At 40.9% G+C, this 20,623-nt stretch overlaps 1 protein-coding gene across 1 annotated transcript in view; it reads left to right on the top strand.

Annotated features, from left to right (window-relative positions):
• WDFY1 (WD repeat and FYVE domain containing 1) overlaps positions 1-20,623 on the top strand; it is a 36,081-nt gene that overhangs the window by 2,605 nt on the left and 12,853 nt on the right. The window contains exons 2-5 of the mRNA XM_015563667.1: positions 10,809-10,876; positions 15,010-15,083; positions 18,357-18,411; positions 20,063-20,213. Of these exons, the coding sequence (XP_015419153.1) occupies positions 10,870-10,876; positions 15,010-15,083; positions 18,357-18,411; positions 20,063-20,213 (287 nt within the window). The 5' untranslated portion in view covers positions 10,809-10,869. The remainder of the gene's footprint in view (positions 1-10,808; positions 10,877-15,009; positions 15,084-18,356; positions 18,412-20,062; positions 20,214-20,623) is intronic.

Genomic DNA, 20,623 nt, shown 5'->3' with positions numbered 1-20,623 from the left:
TCTTACAAAAACAGGTCAACATTTACAACGTGGGAAAGGGATTTGTCTTTTACATTAATGTCTGTGCGTAAACCCCGAGGATGTTGGTGAGGAGCATGAATTTTTAAAAATCATTATGCTAAGTGAAATAAGTCAGTCAGAAAAAGCTAAAAAGCTTTTATATATGGGATATAAAACTGAAACTTATGAACACGAACAGCAGTGTGATGGTTGCCAGAGGGAAAGGGGTGGGGTGGGAGGGTGAATGGGATCCTAATATTTGGTGATGGAAGATGATTTGACGTTGGGTGGTGGGCACAGAATGAGATATATAGATCTTGCAACAGAAATCTACACCTGAGACCTATATGATCCTATTAACCAATGTCACTCCAATAAACTTAATTTAAAAATTAATTAATTTAAAAAAGAAATGTTGGAAGGGTTCACTGAGAATGGCTCTATTCTCTCTCTTGTATGCACTCAATTCTATTTTGTTGGGGTTATTAATGTCCTAAGCTCTTTTGTTTGAACTTCATTCTCCAGCTACACCTAAATTAGTATTTTAAACTTTAGTTTTAAGTTGTATGCACTTTGGAACTAGATTAATTGAGCATGCATACTTTTCAAAGTATAAAAATGATATATTTGTAGAGTTTAAAAAAATTCTTGAGCCAGTAAAGTCTGACTATTTTTCTAGTCAGGAAACTGTAAAAATAAAATAGCTGCAGCATTAAATTGAAGAATTTCAACTGTAGCTGTCATTTTCCTGGTGGGGAAACAGACAACGAGACTCTGCTTTCAGAACAGAACCGAATGTGGTGAGGCAGCAGGAACCGACTCCCTCGATAGAAGCTCATTTGCCTTTTGAACCTATTTCCTGCGGAATGCACCAAAAATTTAGACGTCAGTTGGTTGAAGGATAGAATTTTTTTAAAGGTAAAGCTTTATTATAAAGCAGCATAAGTAAGGCTGTCGACTGGCTGTCTTCATGTTTGAAAATAGAGTTTGGATATGAGTGTCCTTTGGGGACAAGACTGATTTGCAGAAATCTTGCAGAAGAAACTGAGTTTTTCCTGGCCTAAGTCAAACATAGACAGACCTTGTGTTTGTTAAAATATTTTAGGGTATTGCACTTAGACTGATAAACAAGATTACAGAAAACCAATTTTTAAAACTACCCAGGTAGCATCTTTTCTCTTGTTATGCCAGCGATTTAACTTAAGCGACTTACCCCTTAGACTAGTGGTTCTCAACCTTCCTAATGCCGTGACTCTTTAATACAGTTCCTCATGTTGTGGTGACCCCCAAGTTCATTGTTACAAATTGAACATAATTAAAGCATAGTGATTAATCACAAAAACAATATGTAATTATATGTTTTCTGATGGTCTTAGGCGACCCCTGTGAAAGGGTCGTTTGATCCCCAAAGGGGTTGTGACCCACAGGTTGAGAACCGCTGCCTTAGACGGTTTGAGAGGAAAGTTGTATATTTACTAACTGTTCATATGGAAACAATCTTAAATAAACAACTTGATGGTTAAGTGTTATGCTCAGAAGGAAGCCTGGGGAGCTAGGAGCTGCTAGTTTGTACAAAAAAAACAGGCTGCTAAGTGCTGTATTTATGTCATCTCCAGTGTGGAAAAGTAGACCCCTTAATTTGTGTTATAAAGTAAAGTGAAAAAGCGAGAAGTCAGACAGCCTGGGTGGAAATGCCCTTATTCCTCTGCTGTGAGAGTGGTCCCTCATTGTTCCATCATTTTCTTTTTATGGCATGGTTAAAAAAAGACTCTGCATCCAGGTTGCCCGAGTTTGAATCCCATGAGACACTGGGCTGGTTACTTATAGTTTTCTCACTTGCAAAATGGAGATAATAATAGGACCTTCTCATAGGGTTTTGATATACTATGTAAAGCACATGGAACAGAGAAAGCCTAGCACAGAGAAAGCACTGATGCTTTGACTATTATTATTTTCATTGCCACCTATCTTACTACTGGTTTTTCATCACAAATAAAAATTTCCCTTCTGAATATGACAGTACCATTTTGGGGGTCACTTACAGACCTGAGTTATAACTGTGTCATGCCTTTTCATCATTTCCATATTTGTTCACTTACACGTCACGCCAGTTATATTTTCCCTTGTAAAATCTTTGCCCTGATGCACTAGGGCCGTGGTTGGCAAACTGCGGCTCGCGAGCCACATGCAACTTTTTGGCCCCTTGAGTGTGGCTCTTCCTAAGCCTTAGGAATACCCTAATTAAGTTAATAACATTGTACCTACCTATATAGTTTAAGTTTAAAGAATTTGGCTCTCAAAAGAAATTTCAATCATTGTACTGTTGATATGTGGCTCTGTTGACTAATGAGTTTGCCAACCACTGCACTAGGGGATCCAAGACCACCACCACATTCTGGTTCTTATGGCCATGATTCATTACAGCGAAAGGACGTAAAACCAAATCGGCAAAGAGGAGGCATGGGTGAAGTCCAGAGGAAAACAGGCTCGAGCTTCCTGGAGTCCTCACCCCCTGCAGTCACACGGGAGGGGCTGCTTTCCTCCAGGATCGAGTTCTGACCACATGGGTGAAAAACTATCCCAGGAAGCTCATGAGATTCTCAGGATCCAGGGTTTAGTCAGGGCTGGTCACGTAGACACCCTCCACCAGCACCTGCTCGAACTCCAGACTTTACCAGGAAAGCGGTGTTCCGCGGTCTCTCAAATGTTAACTCCGTGAATCAGCCAGCTTACCTGCAGGAATACGGGAGGGGAGCGTGGAAGGTGGGAGTTAAAACAGGCTACTCTTCCTTTCTGCCCCAAGTGGTGCTCTTTGGCTGGTTTAACCTTGTGTTTCAAGACTAGTGATAGAGTTGGAACTTTGTTTTTTTGTTTTGTTTTGTTTTGATTGCAAATTAAGAAACCTTGTTTCCTGGACCCCGCACTGACTGGTCCTATCTGGATGGCTCCTGCTTTTCAGAGATGGGGATGGTTTTCAGCCTTCCTGGTGGCAAAGAGCTCACAGGAAATCATTTTGTTGCTAAGTGAAAAGGTAACAGCAGGATTTGTTTCTCGAGTAAAAAGCACATTTGTCTCCAGGTAGATAGCCAGCCATCTGGCTTTAGGAGAGGAGTTACTGGCTTAGGTTCTGGTGCAGATGCCACAAAAGTGGTCCCCACTGCCTTCACCCCCATAAACATCTGCGAGCAGGAAGTCCACAGAGCGTCCTCATTGCCGTGGGCCTCCAAGCTGCCGGATTCCTTCCCCAGACTGTGGAAGGGATGGGAATTCTAATTTTTCTTCGCCAATCTAATTCTCTATAAAAAGGGGCTAGTTTCCCTCTGCCTTTCCATTTAGATAACCGATTCAATAAAAATCTTGTGCTTCCCAGGAATGCAGAGGGCAGAGTTCGGGAGACTCGGCTGAAGGAAATTGCTGTTTATTTGATAAAAGCAGACTGCTGATGGCCCTGTCTGTTCCTCTCCCTTTCAGGCTGACATCCTGATGTTACGGGATCCGTCCAGGCTGCCAGAATTATACCTCTTTTCAGACTAGGGAAAAATGTCCTTTGCAGTAGTAGGTAACAGAAGCGTTTGGAGATTTATCAAGATACGAAATAGTAGCAGCCCTAAGAGTGACTGGAAAATACATTTTCCTCAAACTTACTATTTTTGTTCAGAGTTTAAAAGAAATCAGGCCTTGGGCTTAATTTGTAACAAATGCTGTACTCTGTATTCTCTTTTTTATTGAATAATCCCTCTATCAGTTTATACTTTAAATATGGTTAAATTGCTTTAATTTAGCTGTTTGGAGGTGATTGGGATTTTTTTGAGAAATTTTAAAAATATCTGATTTTAGAAATGCTGATTCGTCAGGCGTGGTGGAACTCGGCCTTGTGATTTTACAGACAAACTTGTGTACTTATTGGAATCGGTCTATTCAGGTGTGGGCACGATTTTCACCGCAATCATACTGGAAAGAAACAGGTACGGAACCCAAGTGTGTGTTCTTACGGAGTTATAGGTTTAAAAAGGATATTGATCATCACACCCACAGATGCCTCCTGGCTTGAGAGACAGTGCTTTTCAGAAGAAAATTCATGCTTTAAATCTATCATGGCTCCCACTGTGTTTAGCTTAAGTAGATGAGGCTTTATATAGATTTGGTGATTCCCTAAAGTACTGTATTTTTAACTTCCTTTTAGTCAGCTCTTTGAGGGAGTGAAACAAAGGGGCCAGAGGAAATTTAAAGGAGCCTCTCTACCTAGTCTGACCCTCAGGCATATCTCTGAGCAGATCAAAGATTCATCTTCCTGGAATAAATACTTTATTCTTAATCAGAACTGTGGGTTTTAGTCTGCTTTTCATGTATCTACTGCAGTGAGGTAAAAGAACATACAGAATTATTATCCTTAATAATAATTAAGGTAGAGAGGGTGAAAAATATTGAACAACATTTGAGTAATAACTTCATTTATGCTTTTACAGAAATTTCTTCCGTTTCTTGGGGTTCCAGTTAGCATCTGTGCAAAGTGAGGATCCTGTATTTCAATTAAAAGTGAAAGTGGAGTTGTTTGTTTACTAAGTACTTTGGAATCCTTAGCACTCAGTTAATAGCAAAGGCTATTTTTCATAATGTCAGATTCCCAAGTATTCTTAAAGGTATACTATTTTTTTTTTTTTTTTGAACAGATGAAGTATCAGTTAGCTCTTGCTATGTAACCAACCAGCTCTAAATTCAGTGACTTAAAACTGCAAGTATGCCCTAACCGGTTTGGCTCAGTGGATAGAGTGTCGGCCTATGGACGAAAGGGTCCTGGTTCAATTCTGGTCAAGGGCATGTACCTTGGTTGCAGGCACATCCCCAGTAGGGGGTGTACAGAAGGCAGCTGGGTGATGTTTCTCTCTCATTGATGTTTCTAACTATACCTCTCCCTTCCTCTCTGTAAAAAATCAATAAAATATATATTTAAAAAACCCAGCAAGTATGATCAATGCTCAGGAGCCTGTGGGTCACCCGGAGAGCCCGTCTGGTCACACAGCCAGGCTCACTCATGTGTGTGTCCTTTAATGATGCTCATATGAACTTTGTAAATGTATAGTTCTTTTTCTTCCTATTAAATAATGTCTTCAGACTCACTTGCCAAACCTGGAATTCCTAAATCAATCTATCGTTGTTGTTATTACTGTTACTATATTGTTGTTATTACTATTATTAATATTATCACTATCAGGTGGGAAATGTGTTTCTCACTGTATGGAGCAAAATTGAAAAATTCTTGCCCAAGAGTCAGTACTTATTTACAGTACTGGCCAAAAATTATGAGACCCCCTAGGAATGGCATTTGATATTGTTTACAGCTGTTTCTTTGCTTATCCCTACACAATAATACATTTTTAAAACATTTAAGCCTGAAATATTTAAAATAAACTACAATCTAACTTTGGGATTCCATTTATCTAGAAAATGAGTGGGTCATCTCCCATGCTGAACATCGATAGGCAAGTAAGGGATGGTAGTGGTGTGTGTACATTGTAGTTATTCTATATCATAAAAGGCTAATATGCAAATTGACCGAATGGCAGAACGACTGGTCACTATGATGCACACTGACCACCAGGGGGCAGATGCTCAATGCAGGAGCTGCCCCCTGGTGGTCAGTGTGATCCCACAGAGGGAGCGCCGCTCAGCCAGAAGCTGGGCCCAGGGCTGGCGAGTGCAGCAGCAGTGGCAGGATATCCCCCAAGGGCTCCTGGGCTGCAAGAGGACGCAGGCTGGACTGAGGGGACACCCCCCCCCCCCGCCCCCGCCGAGTGCACATATTTTCGCGCACTGGGCCTCTAGTGTATACATAACATTACATAGAGATGCCTTTCCTTGTCTACCCGTGACAGATACTGCAGCTACATGTGGGTTTGTCCTTCTCTGACTAAAGGGCAAGGAGGGTGGTGGTAGAGTCCTTCATGGGGATATTAGCAGCACGGGGAAGTTGGGAAAACATGTCCGTAGGCCCTGAAATAAATGACACATTTCCTTTCTAAGTGCCTTTTGGAAAAATATCAGACTATTGTTTTAAAATAACTTAAAAATAGAGCTTGGCACAGAATGAAGACATGGTCTTGGAATACTAAAGAAAATCTATCCACTAGAAATATGGATAGAATATGGAGCAAGAAAAACATAAAATGAGTTTAGGTGAGTGGGTGTAAAGTTGTCAACACATTAAGGAAAAGTGAAGCTGTTTTATCTGAGTAGAGAGAGCGGCTTAGATATTCATCAAGGTGGAATATATTGTGGTTTTTGTAAAAATGAAGCCATCTTATCTTGACACTTTAGTGATTATATGGTTTATTAATATCATCCTAGAGTTTTTAATAGTTTGCTCCTGTAAAATGTTACTAGACTGTATTTATTGTGTTGCTTTCAATTTTTTGAATAGGAGATTTTGCTTCCAATCTGAATAGTAATTTTTTGTGTCTGTTGAGTCCTCTGTTGAGCTCCCTGCGAATTCATGATCCACGCTTTTGGGGTTGATTTGAAGGATTTTACAGTGCGCCAGCATTCTGTTCTGTAGACACTTAAATAAATTTGTTAACTTTGTAATAAGCAGCCAAGCCTAAGCCTGTTTGTACACCCATTTATTAAACCAGTGAAACATAGTCTGCAGAAAACACAAAACGAATTCCTGTTTTACTTAGTAGTAATTACACAACTTCAGTAGGTTCTTGGGAGTGCCAGAGTGGTAGGGGTCAAATTTAACATTGTTTTGCTTTAATCTTGAAAGTGGGGGATTGTAATGCATTGTTCAAGGAAGGGAAAGACTATGGCTTGAAAAACTGAAGGAAGGGAATTCCAGGTAGAAGATGTGAATACAGAGGTAGAGCTGACTGTCAAGGTCGAGTGCCCAGTTTGGAACCTGATTCCTAAGTAAGGTTGGTCTTCTCTCAGCCTGGATGTGATTAACAATCTTTAAATGAAAACACCCCAAGAGATAATTTAAGTCTTGCTAATTCCCTAGTGTGTTAGCTGGATACAGACCAAATTGTGATACTGATGCTTGTCCCAAGGGAATAATACTGTTTCAAAAATGCTGGGGTCTAGGCAGGTTCCACTTTGACCTTGGGCTAGTTTAAATATTCTAACGCATGAAATTAAAATTTGACTTTTCTAGGTTAGATGAGTGGTTGGAACAGACAACCTTTAAGGCTTCCAGCTCAGAGTGGACTCCTGGCTCACAGCGGGCTCCTTCATTGTCTGAATCAGCTCTTCTCTCAAGGGGACATAGGGAAGAGCATGTGCCCTCGATTGAGTCCTCTATCTCTTTGAGTCCTCTGTTGAGCTCCCTGCGAATTCATGATCCACGCTTTGGGGTTGATTTGAAGGATTTTACAGTGCGCCAGCATTCTGTTCTGTAGACACTTAAATAAACCTAACAGATAGATAACTAACAGGCTTACCCCCTTTGTGATCCTGTGTGAGTGAAGGCCAGTGAACTTGATGCAGATGAGGCACTGCATGACGCTCTGACCTTTAAGTGCCTTGGGTGGCCTCTCCATCTCTGGAAATGGAGCAGCGTTCTTGGTCAGAGTTAATGTTTCGAGGGAAATTGGCCTTTCACTTACTGCAATTCCCTTGGCTTCATCCCCTATGTTGAACATAAGTAATAAAATGTATCTGTAAGCATCCTATGTGAAGTGACGTAGTATATAGTCAACAAAGTGTTATCTAGTGTTGGTAGTTCAGGCCTAGGGATCATCCTTGTGAGCTTCTACTGCATTATTTTTGATGAGGGAGTCATACTACAGTAGCACCCATCTGCGATGTGCCCAGATACACTGGAGAGGAAAGTTCTTGGTGGGCGAGGAGGGCTTAGAAATATAACCTGAGCTCCTCCTGTTGGGCCACTCGGGGATCATATCTCCTTGGGATGCAGGGTCTGGGTCTGTTGAACCCCTGATTTGAGGCAACCAACCCCTGGTGGGCTCTGAGCACAGGGCAGTGGGATGCACAGCTCCTTGGGAGAGGCAGCTGCTAGTTGACATGCCCAAGGTGGACCAGGAAACCTGAGAGGAGGCTGTACTGTGTTGGGCATGCTGAGAACATGGCCAGCATCTTCTTTAGGAATTATTGCTTCTTAAAAAACAAACAAGCAAAAATCGGCAACACCATTATCACACCTAAAGAACAGTACCTTTTAAATAATGAAATATATAGTCAGTGTTTATATTTTCAATCGTTTCACAGTGACATACGTGTATTTAACAGTTTGATTGACTCAGAATCCAGATAAGTCTGTGCATTGTGGTTGCTTGATCTGCCTCTTAAACCTCTTTAATCACAGGCTGGTCTTCCATCTCTTTTTCCTCCCTGGCAAATTATTTGCAGAAAAAAACTGGGTCATTTATCCATAGACTTTCCTGCGATCTCGATTTTTGCTAAATGCACCCCTGTGTTAGTGTTTATTATGTTTCTCTGTATTTCCTATAAAGTGGTAGTTGGATCTAGGGGTTTGGTCAGATAGCATTTTAAAATAAAGTTGTTATCATACTGCATTTATCAATTTTCTTTCACTTAACATCGTGTTGTGAATATTTTCCCATGCCATTAAGAAGTTCTCATAACTTGGTTTAAATGGTTCCAAACTGGAAAGAGGCATATTATGAAAAAGTTATAATCTTTGAGGTTTGTGAAAGAAGAAAACCAAGTAGTCATGAACAGTAACCAAGAACCCACAAGGAACAAGAGTGGTTTAAACGTTACCTCAAAGAGTGATACATTTTGAATGAAGATGTTGAATTACAAACTGTAAAAATCAAAGTTCTACATGCTTTAGTCTGATCACCCTCTCTCTTTTAATTTTGGATGTGAACATGGACTTTCTAGAACATCCTGTCACAATATAGGTACCTCAAAAAAAGCCTGCCTGATTATCTTACCTTATTAAATGGTGTTTGAATGAAGAGGCTATATTTGGGATTTTTCTTGGTGTCTCATGCAAAGTATATTAGTACATGCAAACAACAGGAATAATGCAGGCGGGGTTAAGCCACTGTGGGTGTTTCTGGTAAGGAGGTTGGGGGACATAGTTTGGCCTCAGGAGCAGTCTGCGTGATGGATTTTCTACCTCGACTCTTCAGCTCTTTCCTGCTTCTCTCTATAAGTCTTTCTCTTTTTTTGATGTACACAATCCTCCAGTCCCAGTTGCAAAACATATGACCACAAACAGGCATTTCAACTACTGGAGACACACTGATCTATTCTTTTCTCTCCTGGTTTCCGATTTCCCAGGGAAGGAACCGATTTATCCACCCGGGATTTGGTGCCCATTTCTGGTCTAGCCCATTGTGATTAGGGGTGGGATGTAAAGAAAAATTCTGAGCCATTCAGCTTGGCAAAGGCTCTGTTGTGACCAAGGCGTGCTGTACAAATGCCTGCTCCTACAGGAAGGCCAGATCCAGTTCACTTACCAAACAGCGTCATGCCCACCGTGCTGCTGGGTCATCTGATTTATCATCTGATTGATTTTGATGACTGAAGGTCAATATCTAGTCTTTGTTTTCTTTCATTACAACCTAATCCTATGCAGTAGTCTGCACAGCTCCTCAGTGTGGTCGGACGAGTTCTGACAAATGCAGGCACCCATGTAACCATCTCCCCACAGCTTGCCATTCATCATCCTAGCAAGTTCCCTCATATTCCTTTGCATTCTGTCCTCCCCCGGGAGCAAACATTGTATCCTCATGGACCAGTCTTACTTGCCTTGAACTTCAATCTGAACGGACACACACAGTGTCAACTTCATCTTAATGTATTTTAGTTCAAGGTTGTGAACATTGATCCAGTGCTGGCTGGGTGCCGGGATGTGTGTTGCTGCTAAAGATGCAGGGATGATTGTGGCCGCACTGACAGCAAGGGACATAAGACAGGAGTCGTGCAGAGACAGAGCATGGCTGTGCTGGGGGGCGGGGGAGGGAAGACGGAGCGGGAGGCCTCGAGTTCAGGAGAGGAAGAGGCCCAGAGCTGTGAGGCGGTTCTGCGAAGGGACGAGCCGGGGTGCCAGGGTCACAGTATTCCCTGTTGTTCTTGAGGCGATAAGCTGGAATATTTAACTTTGGCGATATGTTATTTTCCTGCCTTATGCACCGGATTTCCTGGTCTTCCTGTGTGTTCTCTGATGAAAGCGGCGCCCCGAGGCCTGGGGTGGAATGGCTTCCTCCCAGGGATGGAGGCTGGGAGTTCCACTGAGCCAGCCCGGCCTGGCCTCTGCTCTGTACACACATCTGCTTCTTCAGAATGTCCCCTTCCACACAGATCTACGGCTCCCCTCACTGGCTCAGGTGTCCGGCGACCAAGTTCACACTCAGTTTTATCAAGAAAAGCAAGTGAATGCTTAGTTTTCTTTATATGTTGATCACTATATATCATGAGCATTTTTCATACGTTGAAGTTATTTCAAACCAGACTCCTAATTACTACATAATTTATCACATATGGTCATACTATATGTAACCATATTTAATATGTATGTATATATATGTATATATGTAGTTACGTACTTTATATAGAAACATACTATATACTGGGTGAGTGTGTGTGTGTGTGTACAGGAGTGGGCAAAAGTAGGTTTCCAGTTGTTCGTATGGAGAAAGACAAGCAGGTTCTGATTAATACAATAACTATTAACTCTGTTTGCATACTTATAATGGTAAACCTACCTTTGCCTACCCCTGTATGTGTTCAAGGTCAGCTGGGACATAGTATTAAAAATAAATAAGTTTTACAGGAGCATAAAGAAGATAAAATTACTATGTGCTTTTTTTCCTCCACAGAACCATCCGAGTATGGCTGAAGAGAGACAGCGGCCAGTACTGGCCCAGCATTTACCACACAATGGCCTGTAAGTAGGGAGCTGTTTCACTCAGTGAACATGTCTCTAATGTCTGTGGTGATTTAAATTTCAAAATGTCTATTAAAAAGTGCTGCTAGATTTCAGAACAGGTTTCTCAGTTGCCTAACCCCTCCCACTGGAGGTGCCTAACTGCAGGAAGACTGCTTTTCTTTTGCAGGAAGTTGGGTCTACTGGCTTAACTGAAGCAACCTTGAGCAAAACTGGAGGGGGTGGAGGGAGGACATGCCCCTCCCAACCCCACCCCCAGTTTTCCTTAATTTTGCCAACTTAAACTAGTAGTGACTTAGTACTTAGTAATAGCTGATACTGACATTCTGTGCCCTCATAACCAGCCTTGTGCCCAACCTTTTCACAAACCTCTGGGTTCCAATGGGAGATTTGGCCCAAAGTACTGCACATTCTAAAAAGAGAATTTTCTCAGTAGCTAAATGTGTTCTAAAAATAAATCTAGATCAGTCTTTTGCATTGAGGTTTTTAAGACAGCCCTGAGCTAAAGTGACATAAAGTTACATTGAAGTTCTAGCCCATCATGCAGATCTAAGAGACATCGCCATCCTCTCTCACTTCCTTTCTCCATCCTTTCTGCAAAAGAGAGCCCTGTGGAGGATGCCTGGACCCCACCAGGCCCAGCTGGGGTGGAGCCCTGCTGTCCCAAATGGCCACACAGAAGCATCCAGAGCTGCTCATTTCCTTGTGGCTGGGTCCTGAATAAGGGATTTTCCTCAGTTAAGTGTTCCCATATTTAGAGGGCCCCCTGGGAAAAGAAGAAAGGCTGTGGGGCATGCTTAATGGTTTTACTTCTGAAGACCATTATGAAGTTCTCCTAAAAGACCTCTTGCCAGTTGTTCCGGACACTGGTGACAACTTTCTTAAGAGCTGTGGCAGAGGCAGTGAGTTGTACACACAGAGTAGCCAGTTATTCAGCACATTCCCACGGTCTGCGTGAGCCACCCTCCCAGGCACCTGCACTTTTATTCCCGTGAACATGCATTGTCCAGGCCCTGTGGTCAGTTACTACAAAACACGAGTGGTTTGTCAGGATTTTCATTTGTTCTGTCTTCCACTTGCAGCTTGGGCAGCCTCCTCAGCTTCCCTGTCTTGGTAATCATTCAGTGAAAATGAAGTAGACTTTTTGGATTACTGCTATAGAGATAACTATGTAAAAGGCACCATAAAGCTTTATAATACAGAGTGCACTAGAAGAAAACCCAATCATATTGATTGGAGCAAGCAGTAGTATCTCCTGTTTCTATATGCCCTGGCTGCATAACCTTGGTGGTCACTCCTCTGAAATATGAAGGACCAGTGTCTTAATAAAGGTGCTCATGGGGACATTTGATAAATTTACTTTGGGAGTTTGTTTGGAGCAGGGGTCAGAGGTGGGTGGGACATCCTGGGCCTCTGAGCCCACCGTCTACCCAACCAAAAAAGGGGTTTCTTTTAGACTTCCAGTGGCAGCAGAAGTGAGTACTCTTCCGTGGCTCTTAGGCCCTGGGCATGAGGCTTTGGCCATCCCTTGCCAACTTGGCTTAATGGTACCTTCTGGAAGTAGCTCCCAGAACACTGTGGCTGCAGAGACCAGTAAAAACTGGAGCGAACAGGCCCAGCATCTCTGCTATTGGTGGCTGACCCCTGCATGTTTATACCTACACATATTTGGCTTGTTGCTTCTGGAAGCTTCTTTATTGCATCCATCTGGAGATGTATCTGCTGATAAAACTGCAGGAACATTGCCAGAAGAAAACAATGAATGAATTATGAAAAATAATTGCTTGTCTATTTTAGGATGACTTTCATTTTAAAAATAAATTCAAAATATGAGAAGAAAAGTGCCCTGTTGGCTCTTAAAACTATCTGTAGATTACCCAATTTAGGACATTTTAGTGGTCAGCCACCAATTTAGACTTTTTCCTATGACCTGACTGTGATCAGCGAGCTGGACCTTAGCATATTGCTCTATGTGGTCCGATTATGTTTCAGAACGTTTCTTCCCATAACAAAGATAACTTTCAGAATCTGCTTTAGCTGAAGAGAAATGGTAACTCTTAGTTCCTGAATCTACTGTGTGCCTCATGCCTTTGTAAAAAATAATGTCACTTTATGAAATCATCACAGCAACTTGGGAAGGTAGATGATATTTTCACCATTAGTAGATGAGGAAACTGAGGCCAGAGGGGTTACTGGGCTGCTTGTGGTTGGAATTCCAATCCATGCCTGTCTTGACTCCAAAACTATGCTCCCTACCACAGGTATGGGGTGTGTCCATGCGCTTTTCCTGAAGGGGCCAGACAGTAAATATTTAGACTTTACGGGCCAAACAATCTCCATGGCAACTTTCAACCTTCTGCCCTTGGAACATGAAAGTGGCCATAACCAATGCTAAAAGGAGGAGCCTGGCTGTGTTTCAGAAAAACAAAGAAACAAAAACTTTATTTATAGAACTAGACTTGAAGCATATGATTTGGGATGGCAGTGATGCCTTTTTAAAAGGCCACAGGTATTTTGTTTGTTTAAGGTTTTTTGTTTGTTTATAAAACTATGTGAGTATCCAAAGTTTTTTTAAAAAAAAAATTGTAGTGCTTATCTCACTAGAAGCTTGTCTTCTAGGGAAAAGAGCCAGGACATCTTTATATACAAAACAAATGAACTAGGAAAGCTTTCTGTTTAAACTTAAGAATTCTATAGCATCATAAAATAACTCAGCCCATTGTAATTTTTGCACAGAGGAGGATTCTTACATATTTACGAGCAGTTTGTTAGAGGGTTAGGCATAAAAAGAATTGAAAGGAAGTTTTAAAGCATTAAGATTTAGTACCAACTGAAAAGTAAGTAAAAATAATGACAATGAATCTTTGAAATGATCAAAGTATGATTTGATTTGTCGGTGATAATTTTATGCATGGTCATTAAAGAGCACTGTGTATGAAGATACATATATCTTTGTGGTTACAATTCTTAAACATGATTGTTCTTTGCAGTTTCAACAGCAACATGGGGCTAAGCGGGTACAGGCTTCTTGCCACTTCTCATTGTTCTGTTTACAGGCAAAGGCAGTATCTGCCTTTCAGCTAGATGGTTCTTTGCTGCTCAAACAGTTTCTTTCTATAAGCTGGTCACACAGTTAGCTGTGTTCTTGCCTTTGAGTACAATCCAGTACTATATTATAGTTTATTGCCTGCCTCTGGTGGAGAATACCAGCCCATTGTAGAGAGAGAACTTTAAATTAAACAATTTTCAAATGGTGACTTCACGTATAAGGTTTTTTCCCCGTACTTTTTCATATGAAGTTTTATTTCAAAGCAAACTCAAGTTTGTTGTTTTTTTTTTTCCTGGCATGCATTTATTTCCTTGTTGTGGTTCCTTCCTGGGCAATTACAGTTCTTAGGATGAAATGAACCCACACATTCCTTTTTACGAATGCTCCATTTTCTAAATCACCTTGGTTCTGGTTTGTAGCTGAAGGAGGCAGGTGGAGTTGCTCCTTTCTGAAACTCATTCTCTGGCCCTTGCTATCTAGAAGGGTAGCCAGAACCTGGAGGGCAGCAGGTGCTACCCAGTCACATGATACTTAGCTGTGGACAAAGAAAAATATACCCACAACTTCACGGACTACACACTGGGGTTGGATGTCATTGCACAAGGGAACGTTGTTTGGCCAGTGAGGGGAAAAGCAATTCCAAAGTGGCTTTTTCAGCCTTCTCACATATGCCTTGGAATGGGAATTCTTGTGCCGGGAACCCCTCTCTCCACAGAGCGCAGCTACTCTTACCTGTGATAGGGAAGGGGGGTGGGGGCAGGATGACCCACTGAGTTTGGGGTGCAAATCACCCCCTGTAAGTGCTGGTCCCCAAACCTTTCCAGAAACAGGCAGGAGTTTCAGTCAGATGAAACTTCAGGCTGGATCGCTTGACCCAAAGTTTTAAAAATGATTTTATGTGAGAATTCTAAGCTAAAATAACAGAAAGAACTTTATTAGCATTTTCAATTTACGTCATAATTTTTTCAAAACCTTTTTACCCTCTTTTTTTAGCCTCAGACGTATAGCTCTTTTTTAATAATGAATTTTGCACACTGACACAGTGCTTAGCTTTGCCATAATGTGGTCTTTGTCTTTCTGGCAGCTCCTTGCTCGGCTATGACTTACCATCATGATAGCAGGCGGATATTTGTGGGCCAGGATAACGGAGCCGTCATGGTAGGTACTTTCCAGAATGTATGTATTATATCGACCTCCCCATGTTCATGTCTGTTGGACAGTTTAAATAAAGTTAGCAATAAGTGCCTGATTGGCATAAAATTTTTTGAATTCAGTATAGGTGTTGGACCTAAAAATGGATTAGTTTTATTATTTTTAAAAAATATATTTTTATTGATTTCAGAGCACAAGGGAGAGGGAGAGGGAGAGAGAAACATCAATGATGAGAAAGAATCATTGATTGGCTGCCTCCTTCATGCTCCCACCTGGGGATGGGATCAAGCCTGCAACCTGGGCATGTGCCCTTGACTGGAATCGAACCCAGGACCCTTCAGTCCACCGGCCGACACCCTATCCACTGAGCCAAACTGGCTAGGACAAAATGGATTAATTTTAATGAGTGCTTAATTTTAAACCAGTTTCGTGGAACTCAGAATGCTGTCATGATGGATGGTTGGGTGCACAGGCTAGCCCACAGGCGCAGTCTGCATGCAGCCCCTATCCCCGGACCACAGAGAAGGCCGGCCAGGACAAGGAGGGTGCGGTGGAGAGCCTGTGTGTGCATGTGTGTGTGCGTGTGTGTGTGTAACAGAGGAAGGGGAAGGAGAACCAAGTTAGGGACTAGCCATTCAACCAACAACTCGTATAGCTCTTTAGGGCAGTGTTTCACAAGTATTTTTAGTGAAGGATCAGGTATTTACATTTTTAACTTATTATAGGTATTTTTGTGGGTCAGGTTGTGTGTGTGTATATGTATATATACATTTTTTCTTAAGGAGACATAATTTATATACCATAAAGTTTACCATCTTAAAGTGTGCAATTCTGTGGTTTTGTGGTATGTTCACAAGATGATGCAACCATTAACACTCTAATTCCAGAACATTTTCATCACACCCCCTCCCCCAAGGAAACTCTAGCCCATTAGCAGTCACTCCCCCTCCCCCCTGGGACTCCCCCCAGCTCTTGGCAATCACTAATCTACTTTCTGAGTCCAGAGATTTGTCTGTTCTGACATTTTATGTGAGTAGAATCATATAATACATGTTGCCTTTTACGTCTGGCTTCTTTCTTTCTTTTTTTTAAAATATATTTTATTGATTTTTTACTGAGAGGAAGGGAGAGGGATAGAGAGCTAGAAACATCAATGAGAGAGAAACATCGATCAGCTGCCTCCTGTACACTCCCCACTGGGGATGTGCCCGCAACCAAGGTACATGCCCTTGACCGGAATCGAACCTGGGACCCTTGAATCCGAAGGCTGACACTCTATCCACTGAGCCAAACCGGGTAGAGCCATCTGACTTCTTCCACCTAGAGTCATATATTAAGGTTCATTGCATTGGAGTTTGAATTAGTACTTTTTTTTGTTTATTATGTAGATAGACCACAATTTGTTTATCCACTCATCAGTTGATGGACATTTGGTTGTTGCCACTTTTTTTTTATTGTGAATAATGCTGCTATGAACATTTGTGTGCAAGTTTGTGTGTGAACCTAAGTTTTTCATTCTATTGGGTATATATACCTAGGAGTGGAATTGCTGGGTCATATGGTAAATCTATTTTTAACTCATTGAGGAACCCCCAAGCTATTTTTCAAAGTGGCTGTACCATTGTACATTCCCACCACCAATGTGTAAGGGTTCTAGTTTGTCTCCATCATTGCCAACACTTGTTATTTTCCGGGTTTTTTTTGTTTTGTTTTTACTATGGCCAACGTAGAAGGTGTGAAATGGTATCTCATTATGATTTTTGTTTGCATTTGCCTAATGACTAGTGACGTCGAGTATTTCAGTTGCTTGTTGATCATTTGTGTATCTTCTTTGGAGAAATACCTATTTAAGTCCTTAGCCCATTTTTTATTTTTATTTTTTTTAATTGTTGAGTAGTAAGAGACTCAGACTTGCAGCTTGGAAGAAGTTACCAGAGAAACCACCTAATGTCCTGGGTTTTTCATTGTGGAAAGTTTTTGGACTACTGATTTAATCTCTTCACTTGTTACAGATTTTCTATTTCTTCCTCAGTTCATGTTTGTTGTTTATGGTCTTTCTGGGCCAAGAAGGGAAGAGCCAGTACAAACACAGGTTCTCAGCCCAAACAGTCCATCCAGCAATGGGCAGGTGGTAAGGACTTGGGGGCGAGAGTTAGGCTTTGATGAGTTCTATGCCCCATGAAGTTGGGGCTGCTGTAAATACATTACGTAGTAGTTAAAGCCAACATTCTCACGCTACTTTTTCTGAAAATATTGTAGGAAAATAATGGTGATGTGCATATACAAATATAACAAGGAGCCATGAACTGCAAGCCTCAGATAATTTATCCAGTGGTGGCAGTGGTTGAGCATTTCTTTTTTTTAGGGACCCTTCTTGTGTCTCCTGGTTCAAGGATATCAGTAATAGGACAGCCTACAGAACGCTTACAGCTCTCCAGTGGAAAGGGCAATGGAAATCCAACTTACCATTAGCTAGCTATTGATCTATTGATCTCCCACCCAAAACAGATGAGTATCCTTAAGACGCTGAGACGTACTTGTAGTTTGCAAAACCAGGATGGAGAACAAGGAATTTATATACATTTTTTCAGTCTGAGTCCATGTTACCTAGAACCTTAAAAACTTATCAATTTAGCATTGGTCAATAGAATTTTTTTATTAGGGCTTTTTTTATAAAGAGGTTCATCTTTTTTATTTTGTGTTGAAGTTCATTTTTTTCATTAAATGCATACTTTTAACTTTTTTTCTAGTTATAAAGTATTACACAGTCTGTAAAAATTTAGAAAATACAAGAATATAAGAAAGAAGAAACCCACCCACAGCCTCTTAATGTTCTTTTTTGTGTATTTGTATAATAAATATATATATTCTCCCCTTACATTACTTGGAATACCCTATGTTTTATTTTCACTGTAGTTGAAAACTCTGGTAGTAATGGGTTTTTATACTTTCACTTTATATATATCATCTTAAGGAATTTTTGATGCAGCCCAAAGAGAAAAAATGAACAAGTTGCCTCCTTTGCAGTTAGAAGGAGAGGGGCTTCAAAGCTTTCACTGCGGAAGGACTGGATAGAAATGCTGTGCTGGTCAGCGGCTCTATTCCGTCTGGTCCCCAAAACAAAGGGTGCCTTAGGACAGGTCCGCATTATTGTCCTCTAGCTGATCTCAGTCCCAGGTCTGGTGGTAGCTATTTTTGGATTTCACTTTGTTTTGAAAGTTAAATTTCTGTTGTTTTTAAAACCATGACTATATTCTTATTGCTTGTGTTTACTTTTAGGAATTTCATGTTTCTGAAGATTTCAATAAAATGAACTTTATCAGGACTTACCCAGGTAATTATAATAAATACACACACACACACACACACGCACACACACACACAATACATGTAGATCTGCATACTCAAAACTAGGACACCATCTCATGTGATCAAAAGTAGGTTTGTTGAAGGCCTGGGGAGGGGGGCAGGGACGGGCTAGAAAGGTCAATGCAGGAAGCAGAGGGACATATGTAATACTTTCAGCAATAAAGATTTTAAAAATAAAGTTATATAAAAAAATAAAAATGTAGATTTTCATATTAACTTTTTAGTTTTGTTACCCCAATTAAATAAGAGGCTATTAGTTCTTTGAAGTTACTAACCATTCTTTTCCTGCTTATTAATATTTAAATTTTTGTATACTGTTCCATTTGGGTACATGTATCAGATTTAATTTAACCATTGCTTTATTTTTAAACATGAGTACTGCTCCTACTTTTTGATAATGCCCACTCACTAACATATATGGTAGTATATGTATGTGTATATATATATATATATATCTGTGAGTATATATATTTCATATCTATGTATATACGTGTGTGTGTGTGTGTGTGTGTGTGTGTGTCCTTTACTGTTACTCTGACTCTAATTATTTCTATTTAAGACAAATTCATAAAAGTAGAGTAACTGGGTCAAACATTAAAATGTTTTTTTAATGCTCTAGATTTATTTGCAAACCTCCTCCCAGCAATTGTGCAAATTTTGCAATCCCATGAATGGCGGTTGAGAGTGCCTGCTCTTTAAATGTTTACAACGTTACTCTTTATAAATGCTTTTTGCCAGTTTGATAGTCAAAATAGTTCTCAAGTTAAAAATTATTTAAGCTGTATTTAATGTTAACCCTTTGTCATCTTTTATGCATATCTGGTTCATGCTTTGCCCATATTCCCAGAGTCTTTTCTAATTATAAGAAAGAGTTCCTCAGTGCTTCTGCAGCAGCCTGTACAGCTGAGAGCAAGTTAGAAATTTCTCTGTCTAGCCTCAGACTCCATTCATCAGCCTGGGCATTTACCAAGCACCTGCTCTATGCAAGGTGCTGTATCAGACGAAGTAGCCAGGTCACTGCCCTTAGTGGCTTACAATTAACCTGCACACTCAGATATTTCACAAGTTAGGTCACAGATGGAACACTTTCCTCATTCTCAGCTCTTATTTTGGTATTTTGGAATATAGAACTTCACAATATTTTGGCCTTATAAATAGTAAAATGTTACACACAAATTGCTTACACTACTTTTTAATCACAGAAAAGTGTAGTTGCTCTTGTTTATAAAGTCCTTTGTAAAGGGCCAGAACACTGAAGTTATGGACAATAAAAAAAATTTTCTCTTTTAAGAAAAGACTCCTGCTTTCCGTGTGGAACTCATTGGTAGGTAGGGCTTTTTAGAGCAAAGTGCAAGTCTGTTCTCTAATCTATGATCGGAATCCCTCTTGAGCATTACTCCTTAACAATTGGTAGGCAGGCAGCGGGCAGGGCCCTGGGAAGCCCGTGATAGGGAGTCGGGTAGGGCAGGTTATCTGACACCCGCTCACAGTCGGGCACTCCCATGATGGGATGTTGTGCATCCCCAGGCCAGCCTCGGTTCTCACCCCACGAGACTCGATTCTGAAGGTCCCATTTCTTCCTGAAGGGCGCAGACTTTCCGTTTCTGTTCCTACAGCTCATCAGAACCGGGTGTCTGCGATTATCTTCAGCTTGGCCACGGAGTGGGTGGTCAGCACCGGTCACGACAAGTGTGTCAGCTGGATGTGCACCCGGACCGGGGACATGCTCGGGAGGCACCTCTTCCCCTCCTGGGCTTCGTGTTTGCAGTATCCTTTGAAGGGCTGGGCCTCCGCCTCCTTGTCTCAATGATTGATTTCTATTCTGATCAGAAATTGTTAATTGACAAAAACATCCAAAAAGTAGAATAAAAAAATGAAAAACAAAACAGAGAAAAAATGTACAAAAGACTAAAAAAAGAGAGAGAGAAAGAAAGGAAAAAACAAAAAATAAGATTAAAAAGGAATAAATTGTTATTTGAGATCCAAAGGCTGAAGGATTCCTGATATTTTACATAAAATCTAAAATTTGCTTTATTGGTATAAAATTGGTTTATTAAAAATAATTAAGTGACTTACCATTCCCTGCTGGGAAGTGCTGTACTTTTATTTTTTAATATATTTTATTGATTCTTTTTACGGAGAGGAAGGGAGAGGGATAGAGAGTTAGAAACATCGAT

Source organism: Myotis davidii, unplaced genomic scaffold (genome assembly GCF_000327345.1).
Source record: "Myotis davidii unplaced genomic scaffold, ASM32734v1 scaffold575, whole genome shotgun sequence".
NCBI lineage: Eukaryota > Metazoa > Chordata > Mammalia > Chiroptera > Vespertilionidae > Myotis > Myotis davidii.
The sequence above is the reverse complement of the archived record's forward strand: the minus strand, read 5'-3'. Positions and strand labels throughout refer to the sequence as shown.